The sequence below is a fragment of the Microcaecilia unicolor genome, chromosome 2 (genome assembly GCF_901765095.1).
Source record: "Microcaecilia unicolor chromosome 2, aMicUni1.1, whole genome shotgun sequence".
NCBI classification, from domain to species: domain Eukaryota; kingdom Metazoa; phylum Chordata; class Amphibia; order Gymnophiona; family Siphonopidae; genus Microcaecilia; species Microcaecilia unicolor.
This window is the reverse complement of record NC_044032.1, coordinates 296629568-296644267: the sequence shown is the minus strand read 5'-3', so window position 1 is coordinate 296644267 and position 14700 is coordinate 296629568. Positions and strand designations below refer to the sequence as shown.

The window sequence follows — 14700 nt, the reverse complement described above, 5'->3', positions numbered from 1 at the left end:
TTTCTGTGTTGTGGCACAGCTCCAAAATCAGCACCAACTGCCAAGGATCTCAGAACCTAATATGGCACAAGAGTTTGGTTTGCACGGGAATACTAATGGTGGAGCTTTTAGGGTGCTAGAGAAGTAAGACGAGATGCAAGAACTTTCTTTTGTTTTTGGTTTGTGCTGTAATTGTTGTCTTTTGCACTTGAGTACCATTTAGCAGCTTCTTTGGAAGTATGTGCTTTGACATGTTGCTCCTTGCTAAGACTAATGTACACAGACAGAGGTTCTGTGTGCTGACAGTCAAGATATTTCAGCCAGTACATGGTCTGCTCCAAAGAGATATGGTACATCTCTTTTCTACATGGCTAATCTCTAGTTAGGCCTCTCCCTAAGAGAAAGAAGGCATCACCCATAGAAGACAACCCGTTGGACTGTGCAGTCAACCAACTTCTGCACTGAGGAGGACGAATATTTTCAAGACCCATTCTTCTGCTTTACAATGCTTTAAAAAGGAATTTTGATGTCAGGTATGTGACCGCTTCTATTAGGGTCCCATATAAGTTCAGTTTTACTTGGATTCTGGCAAAGTTTTATTACTGAATTGCTGTTAAACGGGTAATCAGTTTATTCAGGGATGTAGGTAAGTCTGATTCAATGAATAAGAATAGCTGCACGTCATTGATGTAAGATGTAGAACTGAGCGCTTTCTGATTCAATCAACTTGGCTTGTGTCTTGAAGCAGATATTAAACAAAACAGGCAACAGTATTAATCCTTGTAATATTCTGCAAATAGGATCTAAATCAGGCAAGTACTGTTTCTGCCAGTCATGCTAATATGATAATAAGGTCCACTGTGTCAAAAGCTGCTGAGAAATCTAGCAGTACTAATATAAAGGTGAGTTCCGTGTCTTGGTTTTTATGAAGATCATCTAGTAGGGGATACAAGGATTATCTCCGTTCTATAACCGGATCTGAATCCAGATAGACATGGAACTAATCAGTTTCTCTCTTCTAGTTAGTTGGTCAGCTAAATGCAGATAATTTGTTCTGTTAGTTTCCTAGAAATGGGAAGTTAAGTACTAGCCAGTAACTTTCAAGCTTGCCCTGGTCAAGGTTATTCTGGAGACTGCACCTTCAAAAAGATATAAACAGGATGGAGTTGATCCAGAGGGCAGCTACTAAAATGGTCAGTGGCCTTCGTCATCAAGCATATAAGGGCAAAAATCTCAAAATGTATACTTTGGAAGAAAGGCAGGATAGAGGAGATATGATAGAGAATTTAAATACTTATGCAACATAAATGCACAGAAGGCAAGTCTCTTTCAATTGAAACAAAGTACTGGAACAATGGGACATACGATGAAGGTGAAAGGGGATAGACTCAGAAGTAACCCGAGGAAATACTTCTTCATGGAAAGGATGGTGAATTTGTGGAACAGCCTCCCAGTGGAAGTGGTGGAGATGAAAACAGTATCTGAATTCAAGAGAGCTTGGGACAAATACATACGATCTCTAAGGGAGTGATAGGGAGAACAGATGGCATGGAAAGACGGACTGGATAGGCCATACGATCTTTAGCTGCCTATAGGAAGTCAGCTCTGAACCTTCTTTTTCTCTGTCTGCTGGAAAAGGGACATAACCCACTTGTCTAGAATGGTTTGACATAGCATAATAGGAACATTTTTGTCCTGGTATTTTCTTCCTTTTCCTTTTAGCTTCTATTAGTCTGCAGCACCATAAGCCTTAACTTGCAATTATGTAGAGAATTTTCATCTATTTTTACTTACCACACTCAAGGTTCTTGATCAGTAATTACAAACTATAATTTCTTATGAAAACTAGCCAACACAGACCCTAAATCTGGTTAAAGAAGTGGGTTGAAAGGACTTTTTGATATTTTCACCTTTTTTGGACATTACCTTGGATCTGTCTTTATAAAATAGGCACCTTTTTTTAGACATATTACTTAGTCATCTTGTTATGAAATGATCACTCACATATCACCACTGACAGAGTGCTATTCCCCGGGAAAGCACAAAATGACCTGGTAAGCAGACTACTGGCTTGGGAATAAACATAGGCTGCCTGCATGTTACTGAGCTACGCAGAGACAAAAGAAGTGGGAAATAGACCAGGCTAGCATGGTCTATTTTCCACGTCTTTTGTTTCTCCAGTATTTTGTCATGGGATCTTAATGTTCCTCCGCCTTGATGGACCTTCACTGAGCTACACATACTACTGAATCACTAGGCCAGCCCTAAGACTTTTCTATCAGCCTGAGACATTTGCTAAGTCATATGGCTATAATTCAATGTTATTTTATAAACTTTGCACGAGATTCTATATACGTTTAAAAAATCAGCACCAAAATGAAATATGCTTAGGCGTATTCTATAAAGTATTAGGCATGCTTTATAGCATAAGCCTAGATTTCTGTGTGGTTTATAAAATATACTGCCCATATGTGTGACTAAATTTAGTCGTGGGAAGTTCTGCCAAGTAAACCTTGGTATAAATGCCGATGAATAAATTAGTTGCATACCGGGTGTATTCTGTAACCACATGCAGATTTCAGAAATGCCCAGAACCTGCCCATTTCATGCCCACGCCCCCTTTTCAACTATGCGACTTAAAATTTATGAACATCACATTATAGAATACACTTAGACAGTTCTGTGTGTACATTTTAATTAATGCCAATTGTCAATAATTGCTTGGTAATTGGCAATTATCAGTGCTGATTGCCTTGTTAACTAATTAAGTTGCACATGCAAATCTAGAATATGACTGGATTTGCGTGCACAACTTACATCGTATTATATAGAATCCTGGGGTTTATGATTAAAATTATATTTATTGCAATTTTCAACATTTTTAGATATGCGATCAAGTACTACCTTTTCCCAACTATACTTAATCCAAGTCCTTTGCCTGGCTTCTTCTGAAGTTCCACACTAAGCACGTCATACATATCTTCCTCCTTATACTGGGCCTCATCTCTGTACACAGTCAGACGGACCTTCTGTGGTGTCTGTCGAAGTACATTTATTGCTTCATCATGAGTGGCGTTTCTAAGGTCAATTCCGTTCACCTGCAATGCAAATATAGTATAAGTAGACTGTTCAGCAAGTCTTTATTAAGAGAGCAATTTTTAAACTACCCTGTTTGGTATAAAGTCCAGGGAACTCTTAATGTATGTAGTAAGCTTTTATCAATACAGTGTTTTTAGGTCTTAGAATGAAAGCTAAACATAAATAACTAAATAGCAGCAAAGCACAGCATATAAATAGTAGTCATAAGGGACTTTAGTTTACATACTCCTACTTCATTATCAACTTAATTAACAACTCACTGTTACTAAGATGCAGATAGCAGTACAATAGTGAGACGGGGGCTATCCAGTTTTTTGCACAGAGTATCATATGTTTGATCAGGGCCGTGCCTAGGGTCTCTGGCGCCCCCTGCAGACTATCAGTTGGCGCGCGCCCCCCCCCCCCCCCCCCCCCATGAAAATGATCGCTCACCACTTGCCACACTGACAGGAATTGTCAGCAATATTCTTAGAAACAGATTGCTATACATTGCAAAACAAGATAGCAGATGTAAATTCTCAAAGTGGACATATTCCAAACACTAAAATGAAAATAAAATGATTTTTTTCTACCTTTGTTGTCTGGTGACTTTCTTTTTCTGATAATGCTGGCCCAGTATCTGATTCTGCTGCTATCTGTCCTCTTAACTCCGTTTCCAGAGCTTCCTTTCCATTTATTTCTTTCCTTTCCTCCTTTCTTCTTCATTTCTGGTCCTCAGCTTCTGCCTATTTTCTTCATCCATGTGCAGTTTTTCTCCTCTCTTCCTTTTCCCTTATTTCATCTCCTTCATCTTTCTTCCCTCCCCTCTATGTCCAGCAATTTCTCCTCTCTCCCTGAGCCCTGCCCTCCCATCCATGCTCCTCTGTCCCCTGCCCCCTCCATTCATCCTTTTCCAGCAATTCCTCTCTCTCCCTGAGCCCTGCCCTCCCAATCCATGCCCATCCATGCTCCTCTGTCCCCTGCCCCCCTCCATTCATCCTTTTCCAGCAATTCCTCTCTCTCCCTGAGCCCTGCCCTCCCAATCCATGCCCATCCATGCTCCTCTGTCCCCTGCCCCCTCCATTCATCCCTTTCCAGCAATTCCCCTCTCTCCCTGAGCCCTGCCCTCCCAATCCATGCCCATCCATGCTCCTCTGTCCCCTGCCCCCTCCATTCATCCCTTTCCAGCAATTCCCCTCTCTCCCTGAGCCCTGCAATCCATATCCATCCATGCCCATCTGTCCCCTCCATTCATCCCTATCCAGCAATTCCCCTCTCTCCCTGAGCCCTGCCCTCCCAATCCATGCCCATCCATGCTCCTCTGTCCCCTGCCCTCTCCATTCATCCCTTTCCAGCAATCCCCCTCTCTCCCTGAGCCCTGCCCTGCAATCCATATCCATCCATGCCCATCTGTCCCCTCCATTCATCCCTATCCAGCAATTCCCCTCTCTCCCTGAGCCCTGCCCTCCCAATCCATGCCCATCCATGCTCCTATGTCCCCTACCCCCTCCATTCATCCTTTTCTAGCAATTCCCCTCTCTCCCTGAGCCCTGCCCTCCCAGTCCATGCCCATCCATGCTCCTCTGTCCTCTGCCCCCTCCATTCATCCTTTTCTAGCAATTCCCCTCTCTCCCTGAGCCCTGCCCTCCCAATCCATGCCCATCCATGCTCCTCTGTCTCCTGCCCCCTCCATTCAAACTTTTCCAGCAATTCCCCTCTCTCCCTTCCATGACCCCCCCTCGCATCCATGCTCTCGTCTCTCCCCTGCCCCTCCCGCTCCCATTGTTCAACTGCCCGCCCTCTTCTCTTCCCCAACATCCCTTTTCTTTTTTTTTTCTTTTTAAATTTACCTCCGTAGCGGTTCCGGCAGCGTCAGTGAAGGAGGCGGCGCTCCCGACGTCGCTAGCCTTCCCTTCGCTGTGTTCCGCCTTCTTCTGACGTCATTTGACGTCAGAAGAAGGCAGAACACAGCGAAGGGAAGGCTAGCGACGTCGGGAGCGCCGCCTCCTCACTGACGCAGCGCTGCCGGAACCGCTACGGAGGTAAATTTAAAAAGAAAAAAAAAGAAAAGGGATGTTGGGGGAAGGCGAGCGAGGTGAGCATGGTGCGGTGGCGCCCCCCAGAGGGAAGCGCCCCCCTGCCATGCTTACCTCGCTTACCGTGTTGGCACGGCCCTGTGTTTGATAATCTCCCACTCCCAGATACACAAAACCTAATGAGCCAGCAATGTGGTTTTTACACTGGTTCTAGCCAGTTCAGCAAGCACAGAATACAGCCATAAACAAAAGGGTTCTGCGAGCTCTTTTCCTGTCACGGTAGAAGCTAACGAAATCGTATGCAAGGTATTATAATAACTACTACTACTACTATTTAGCATTTCTATAGTGCTACAAGGCGTACGCAGCGCTGCACAAACATAGAAGAAAGACAGTCCCTGCTCAAAGAGCTTACAATAATAAGCTAATTACTATATAAATGTGCATGCAAAGCAATGCACACCCGTTTTCCGAATAATGCATACAAGCAGTCCCTACATTTATTGTGGAAAATTTAATGGGAGGTCTGGAGCTGTCGGTAATGACAGTCCTTCATTGCAAGTGCTCCACAGCCACCTCCTTTGCCACTCCTGCAAGAGGAGAAGGACCCGCAGGGAGAAACAAGATGCACTGGAGCAGCCTTGCCGGCACCCACCATTCACCAGTCAAGAAAAAAATACACCTTTTCAAACAACAAACCTGGCTGCAGGCTCTGCAGTGGGCTGGGCAGGGGAAGAGTGCACGCTCCTTAAAGGGCCAGCATCAGCACTTAAAGTTGCTCCACTATTTGGGTCTGCAACCCCCCTCCCCCCAACCTCTGCAAGCAGGAGAGTGGAAGGCACCGAATAGTACACACTCCCGGCATCAGCAACATGACTGTGGCAGTTTCCGGCCCCAACAGCACTATAATGAACACATTCCCACACAGCAGCGCCAAGTAAATGCAGAGTCTGTACATGAAGAACCTCATCCAGCTGGAAGTCTTCTGCCCTACAGGCCACTTCCCCACTGATAGTGACAATTACTTTAACCTCACCACACGTGACAAGCCTCCATTATCAGTCACATGCTGAATGGGTGTGTGCTCCAGCCGTGTCTGCAGCTCATTGCTTCATCCAGGGGCTCATTCATGTTAATAGCCAATCAGAAGTGGATGGGTAGTTCCAAGCTGCCTGTTGAGGGAGGTGGAGGAAAGCAATTCACCATGCACAACCCCACCCTCACATTAAGGGGAAAAAAAAGCTATGCTGGCTTCATATGAAAGAAGTCTGTATCATGCGCAGAGCAGTCATGCTTAGCGATTGGCTGTTCTGACCATGCTCAGCTCACCGACTGAGTTCACCCACTATCACATGCAAATGAGCTGATCGCAAAGGCAGTGACTAGCTCATTTGCATACAATTCACTTTGTGAATCCCTCTGTATTTCCAAATCAGTATTTTTTTTACCAAGGTGGAAATACAGAGCAATTCTTTACTGGGATCTTTGTGCAATCTGGCTGTCAGTTGGTGACAGGTCATGTGTGTATCTTGGTGAAAACAGATCCTAGGACTCAGAGAATGAGTCTGATCCCTGGAGCCTAGAGTAGCAGACTTGGATGAGCTAATGCAGACAGAGAAGTATGTAGAATACAGGGACATAGCAGAGAAGTCCTACCTCCAGCCTGGAAAACTCTGTGCTGCCATGGTGGAACACAAGAACAGACATAGCCCAGTATCATGCTTCCAACAGTGGCCACTCCAGGTCAAAAGTATCTGGCAGAATCCCAAATAGTAGACAAGAAGTGGATTTCCCTATGTGTATCTTAAACTGAAAGGACAGCATTGCCCTGATGAAGCAGGAAGTGAGCCTGTAGTCAAGACCTATCCTCCAGGAGATAGAATATTCTCTTGCCCTGAGGATGTCTCTACAGGGGCTTCTATCCAAGAGGGAAGGATTAGAAAGGCCGCTTTAGTTGGTGATTAGATCATTAAGCATGGAGATAGTTGAGTGACCGAAGGAAGTGAGGATCGCTTGGTCACTTGCCTAGTGCTGGGGAGAAGCGGCTGTCTTGGTATATGCGAGTACCATTAACATAGGAAAATGTGTTTGTGTGTGGGTATGCGGGAGAGGGGCCTCAAAGCCAAATTTAGGCTCTTAGGTAGAAAGTTGAAATCCAGATCCTCCTGGGAGAATTTTCAGAAATGCTCCAAATTCCACACACAGGACTCAAGAAGCAGGCACAGCTCTGGAGTCTGAATGCATGGTTGAGACAATGGTGCAGGGATTTAGTTTTGCTAGGAACGGGTGATATTCTGGGGAAAAGAGAACCTATTGCGAAAAGAAAGGTTTCATCTTAACTGGGGTGGAACCAGGCTGCTGGTGCTAACATTTAAAAAGGAGATGGCCGCTTTTAAACTAGAAAAACAGGAGAAAGCCTCTACAAAGGACTCAAGATGCAACACAAAGTAGAACGGTGACTCGCGACTCTCAAGACAGAGGTAGTAGACGAACAGTCTTTATTAAGGCACCAAAGACAGACCCGACATGGGTCTGTGCTTCAGCGGACTTGCCGCCTGCTTCAGGGGTCACAGGACTGTATAAAAACATATATCAAATACATTAAACACTCGTTACTGAATATAAAAGCTTCATAAATAAACACATGATAAGCAAAATATTATATGAATACATAATAGAAAAAATACATGGGCAAAAAACTGCATAATATAAGAGCTTGGACTGCACTACTTAAAATATAATCCAGTAAAACAATGAAAAAACAAATAATAAAACAATGAAACAATAGTACTAGTATGGATTGGTACATAGAAACATGACAGCAGATAAGGGCCGTATGGCCCATTCAGTCTGCCCATCCTTAGGAATCGCTAACTCCTCCTTTTCCTAAGAGATCCCATGTGTCTGTCCCATGCCTTCTTAAACTCTGACACAGTCTTCATCTCCACAACCTCCACCGGGAGGCTAATCCACGCATCTACCACCCTTTCAGTGAAAGAATGCTTCCTCAGATTCGTCCTAAGCCTATTTCTTTCATTGTCATGAAACGCCTAGCCACCTGCCTGGGGTTACCCCATGTCCCCTTAGAGGGTCTATCCCCAGCACAGCTCATGTCCACCTGCACCCGCCACTTGTGCTCTACACTAGCACCCTCCTCCCACCGACTGGGTCACAACCACCTCTAGGCGTGTCTCCTGCTCTCAAATTATCCCCTGTGATTTCTAGGTTACTGAAGCCACACTCCCAGTGATCCAATAGTTTCCAGAAAGCACTCAGACTCAACACACAAACCACCAGGATTCTTTATCAGTCCCGACAGGCAGAACGAACAAACAAATGTGTTTATTCTCAGAACTTGGAACAATGGACAAAAAATGTGCAAATAGCAAACAGTAACAAGTAACTAAAAAAATAGATCAATTAGAAAACTAATTAAACATCTGCATACTTCCTAGAAGTACCTGGGGAGATCAGGACATATACAGGGAAAGGGAAATGGGACTTGATATACCGCCTTTCAGAGTTTTTTTGCAACTACATTCAAAGCGGTTTACATATATTCAGGTACTTATTTTGTATCAGGAGCAATGGAGGGTTAAGTGACTTGCCCAGAGTCACAAGGAGCTGAAGTGGGAATCAAACTCCACTGCACTAACCACTAGGCTACTCCTCCACTGTTCACAAGTTATCAAATATAACTGTTTTTTACAGGGCTTCAGCAAAGAGCTCTCTCTCTTCTCCTGGGTTGAAACTGAAGCAACAACTGCTGGGGTAATTTCAACTCCATGCTAATCAGAACCTAGTCAATAAGTTTTAAAGGTATACTGCTGCTTGCTTCCTGCTTGTGTTAAAGAAAAAAGAACATTTATTTATTTATTACATTTGTGCCCCTCGCTTTCCCCACACACAGCAGGTTCAATGTGGCTTACATAGTAATCAGAATTACAAAGTATTGTAAGGAGAATATTATAAATTGTAATTCAATTCCCTATAACAGCTTTACAGCAAAGAATACCACCTGCTGGCGAAACAGGAGAAATACACTTCAGGAAAATATCTAATATATTTTACAGGCTTAATACACACAGTTTCTTCACATTCATCTTATGCCCTCTCATTCCAGAGGTTTCCTTCATTTGAAAAAGGCTCACCTCCTGTACATTAACCCTACTAAGGTATTTAAACGATGACTCGATCATATCCCCTCTCTCCCGCCTCTCTTCCAGCATATACATGTTGAGATTCATGAGCCTGTCCTTATATGTTTATGACTGAGACCGCTGACCAATTTTGTAGCCACCTTCTAGACCGACTTCAAGTATTGTGTGCAATTCTGTTGCTGCATTTAAAAAAAAGATTGGTGACGGTAATCTGGAAACATTCTGTTGTAATCCCTATCTTGAAGAAGCCTAATTTAGATCCAAGGATCCCCTCAACTATTGTCCCATTTCCAATCTTCTCCCCTTTGCTAAATTACTTGAAAAAATAATCTTTGCTCAAATTAATCTCTTTCTGAAATGAAACTTTTGCTCTATATCCTAGGCAGGCCAGATTTCCGTACTGCCCATAACACTGAAACTCTACTGTGGCACTCTATAATAAAATACGTAAAGGGTGAGGCACAAAAAAATAACCTCATAGTTTTTTGCTGTTTTCTCTGCAACCGCTTTGAATTTCAACTAGAAATTTTACATACTTATCATCATACTTATGTATTACTATTAAACATTTAATTATCTTAAGCTATGTTGATGTTACTGTCATTTTCACATTACTAGCAACTTTTTCAAGTTAGAATGTTCGCGCTAAAACACAGTAAAATAATGTCATATAAACAATGTGTCAGAATTTCAGAGTCACTTGAAAGGTATTAAATACTGGCTTTCTAAAATCAGATTTTATATGTGTGAATGGTCAGAGTGTCCATCCCAAGCTTTAACACAGGTCTTCAGCCGCTTTGGGAAGTTCTCGCCTTGTTGACTAGTCTCTGTGGCAGGCTGTCCAGATCATCTGCAGTGTTCTTTGAGTTCGGCGATTGTTTGAAGCTTTGGGTGGAGCTTGAATAGGCCTCCAACTTTGTTCCCTAGACAAAAGTCCTACTAAGATGTCATTAACAGCAAGCTGGTACCCTATTTTCCCCAAATGATAGTAGTCTTACAGTGCAATATTTTTGAATGTGTGAAAACTGCTGGGTGGCCACGCTAAAAAGTCTGTAACTTTGCTGTGTTTAAAGACAATCTCATTCCACTTGGCACATACATGTACATAGTAACAACAAATAAAGCTGTAAAAATTTATGCTCAAATTCCAAGCGGTTGCTGAGAAAACAGCAAAAAACTCTAGGGGGGTCACTTCTTTTTGCCTAAAAAATCATCAGTCGTTGTTGCTTCTTTAGACCTCTCCAGCTTCTGATTTAGTTGACCACTCGCTTCTCCTCCATCACCTCTCCTCTACGGCTATCTCATCTACTGTATCTTCTTGGTTCTCTTTATACCTATCTCACTGCTCTTTTCAAATCTCAATTCATAATACCCTTTCTGAGTCAGTCAATTACAATTTGTCACGGTGTCAGGGTCATAGCAAACTGTCACATTCTCAGGGACAGCGTGAGCTCTTGGGCTGCTGTTGACAAATGGCAGCAGAAGGCAGCCCCTCAAACCAGGACTGGACTGAACAAGCAGGACTGGAGCAGACTAGAAATGCAATAGGCACACAGGCAGAAATAGACCAGAAGTACACAGAGCACACATGCTGTACTAAAACACAAACCAGAACTGGACTGAACAAGCAGGACTGGAACAGACTAGAAGTGTAATAAGCACACAGACAGAAACAGACCAGAAGTGCACAGAGTACACAGGCTGTACTAAAACAGAAACCAGAACTGGACTGAACAAGCAGGACTGGAACAGACTAGAAGTGTAATAAGCACACAGACAGAAACAGACCAGAAGTGCACAGAGTACACAGGCTGTACTAAAACACAAACCAGAACTGAACTGAACAAGCAGGACTGCATCAGACTAGAAGTGCATAGAGCACACAAGCAGTACTAAGAAACAAACCAGGACTGGATTGAGCAAGTAGGACTGGAGCAGACTAGAAGTGCAATACTCACACAGGCAGGAACAGACCAGAAGTGCACAGAGCACACAGGCTGTACCAAGATACAAACCAGGACTGGACTAGGCAGGAAACACAGGGACAGAACCAAGTAAAGCCAGAAAACACACAAATGGGCCGCAAGGCCGACCTGGAACCCATGCACATAAAGCCCTCTCATGCGGGCCACAAGGCCAAACTGGAACCCAACCAACAGCAGAAGCAAAGGAGACTAGCAGAGCTCTAGGCAAGGCCAGATAGGCAGAGCTCAAGGCTGGCCACACAAACAAACAGATCAAACAGGCAAAAACCAAGCAGAATTGCTACCCTTGATCACAGAACGAGCTGAAGAACTCAAGTAGAAGTGCTAACCCTAGCACATAGACAAACAGAAGAACTAAAGCAGAAGTGCTAACTCTAGTACAGTAACTAGGAAACATGACAAAAGTAACTACACAAGCACACCAACTCGAAACAGGGCAGAACTCCTTCACAAGCACACCGACAAACCTGGAGAACCTTGACTTTGCAAAGGCCCTGAATGAATATCCTCACCTTCCTTATGAGGGCCTTCCATGATGATGTCAAGACTACAGGAAATAGACTGGAAACACACTGAACACCAAAGTGAGGCTTGGAACACACAGGAAGCGTTAGCAGAGGCAACAATGCAAGAAAAGAACAGACTGGAGCTACCCTCTGAAGCTGACCACCAGAAGAAAAGGTGAGACTGAAAGTAGAGTCACGACCACAGTTGTGACACAACTGTGGTTGAGGAATGGCCAAGATGACGGCACGACTCCAGGCTGGTGAACTGTGTTAATGCTATCCTGAGCTGTTTTCTATTCTTTACCTTTTATCGATGCCCCATACTAAGAGAAAATGGATAGGGTGAGGGCAGTTTCCATGCCTACCCATGCCTCTTCCCCATTGCAGCTTGATAGACCAGTTCATTGCTGGAACCACAAACTTTACTGGAGTTGTAGGTCCTGCTGTGGGGCAGCATGAAGGAGCAGCTGCCTCCTTGGGACATGATGTTTCACTTTCTTTTTCACAGCTGAGTACTCCACCGTGTCCAGCAACAAAGGTTCCAGGGGGAGATCCGGGAAATTATAGACCAGTGAGTCTGACGTCGGTGCCGGGGGAAAATGGTAGAGGCTATTATTAAAAACAAAATTACAGAGCACATCCGAGGACATGGATTACTGAGACCGAGTAAGCATGGCTTTTGTGTGGGGAAATCTTGCCTGACCAATTTACTTCAATTCTTTGAAGGAGTAAACAAACATGTGGACAAAGGGGAGCCGGTTGATATTGTGTATCTGGATTTTCAAAAGGCGCTTGACAAGGTACCTCATGAAAGCTACAGAGGAAATTGGAGGGTCATGGGATAGAAGGAAAAGTCCCTATTGTGGATTAAAAACTGGTTAAGGATAGGAAACAGAGAGTGGGGTTAAATGGGCAGTATTCACAATGGAGAAGGGTAGTTAGTGGGGTTCCTCAGGGGTCTGTGCTAGGACCGCTGCTTTTAATATATTTATAAATGATTTAGAGATGGGAGTATCTAGCGAGGTAATTAAATTTGCTGATGACACAAAGTTATTCAAAGTCGTTAACTCGCGACAGGATTGTGAAAAATTACATAAGGACCTTACAAGACTGGGACACTGGGCAGATAAATGGCAGATGACGTTTAATGTGAGCAAGTGCAAGGTGATGCATGTGGGAAAAAAGAACCTGAATTATAGCTACGTCATGCAAGGTTCCACGTTAGGAGTTACGGACCAAGAAAGGGATCTGGGTGTCGTCGTCGATAATACACTGAAACCTTCTGCTCAGTGTGCTGCTGCGGCTCGGAAAGCGAACAGAATGTTGGGTATTATTAGGAAAGGTATGGAAAACAGGTGTGAGGATGTTATAATGCCGTTATATTGCTCCATGGTGCGACCGCACCTTGAGTATTGTGTTCAATTCTGGTCGCTACATCTCAAGGAAGATATAGTGGAATTGGAAAAGGTGCAGCGAAGGGCGACGAAAATGATAGCGGGGATGGGACAACTTCCCTATGAAGAAAGACTAAGGAGGCTAGGGCTTTTCAGCTTGGAGAAGAGACGGCTGAGGGAAGACATGATAGAGGTATATAAAATAATGAGTGGAGTGGAACAGGTGGATGTGAAGCGTCTATTCACGCGTTCCAAAAATACTAGGGGGCATGCGATTGAAACTACAGTATAGTAAATTTAAAACAAATCGAGAAAATGTTTCTTCACCCAACGCATAATTAAACTCTGGAATTCGTTGCCGGAGAACGTGGCGAAGGCGGTAGCTTGGCAGAGTTTAATAGGGGGTTAGATGGTTTCCTAAAGGACAAGTCCATAAACCGCTACTAAATGGACTTGGGAAAAATCCACAGTTCCGGGAAATAACATGTATAGAATGTTTGTACATTTGGGAAGCTTGCCAGGTGCCCTGGCCTGGATTGGCCGCTGTCGTGGACAGGATGCTGGGCTCGATGGACCCTTGGTCTTTTCCCAGTGTGGCATTACTTATGTACTTATCATCAATGGCTTTTTTAGTGCAGCTAGAGAGTCCGGAAGTTGAAGTCGTCTCACCTGCATGCACAGGTGAGACGCTGAAGAATGCCACAAGGAAGCTGAACAATGAAGGAGCACCGACAGAATTGCCAGTGCCCTCTGCGGTGGTGACAATGGAAAGCTTATGGAAGCTCTTACAGGACTTGAGACAGACAACTATTAAAACTTCACAGGAAGTAACAATAATTGTTGCTAAAGTTGATTCTTTAACTTGTACTATTTAATTCAGATAGACCAATCTGGTAAGATTCAGCAAATGCAGGAGAATGTGAAGGTATTCCAGGATTTTCAAATAATTATGACAAAAGATAGACATTTAGTCCATAGGAAAATCGAACAAATTGAGAATTGTAACAGAAGGCTTAACCACCATTTGTTAAATTTTCCAGTTTATCCAGTTATGCCCACCCAGAATTTGTTTAAAAAATACCTTTTGGAAATTTTGAAAATTCTTCAATCCTCTTCCACCTCTAAATAAAATGTATTTGCCTGTTGCCTTGAAAGATTCCCAGGGTGTGGTAACAGTTCAAGGGGTTCAAAATGTTCAAGTGAATTTAAACAGTATTTTCGCAATTTTAGAAAACTATGAGGCATATGTTCAAAGCACTTAGACTTACAAAGTTCCATAGTAGCCTATGGAACTTTGTAAGCCTAAGTGCTTTGAAAACAAGTCTCTCAATATCACAGCGGGCCACATTGTTGGTTAGCTTGTTTTTGAGCAAGATTTAAATTTGGTGATGAAACTTTACTTTCGAAACTGTAATGAATTATTTTGTGGTCAGAAATGTGGATTTATCCTGATGTTACTAAGACTACACAAGAGAGAAGGAAAACATTCTTGCAATACAACAAGAAATGATGATCTAGGAGCCACATTCCTTCTTGCATAGCCTTACAAATGTTTAGTCAAG

General features: G+C 43.5%; 1 protein-coding gene across 2 annotated transcripts in view; it reads right to left on the bottom strand.

Moving 5' to 3' along the window:
• MPDZ (multiple PDZ domain crumbs cell polarity complex component) overlaps positions 1 to 14700 on the bottom strand; it is a 571809-nt gene that overhangs the window by 67919 nt on the left and 489190 nt on the right. For both annotated transcript variants that reach the window (XM_030194291.1, XM_030194292.1), the window contains one exon: positions 2884 to 3077. In XM_030194291.1, the coding sequence (XP_030050151.1) occupies positions 2884 to 3077 (194 nt within the window). The remainder of the gene's footprint in view (positions 1 to 2883; positions 3078 to 14700) is intronic.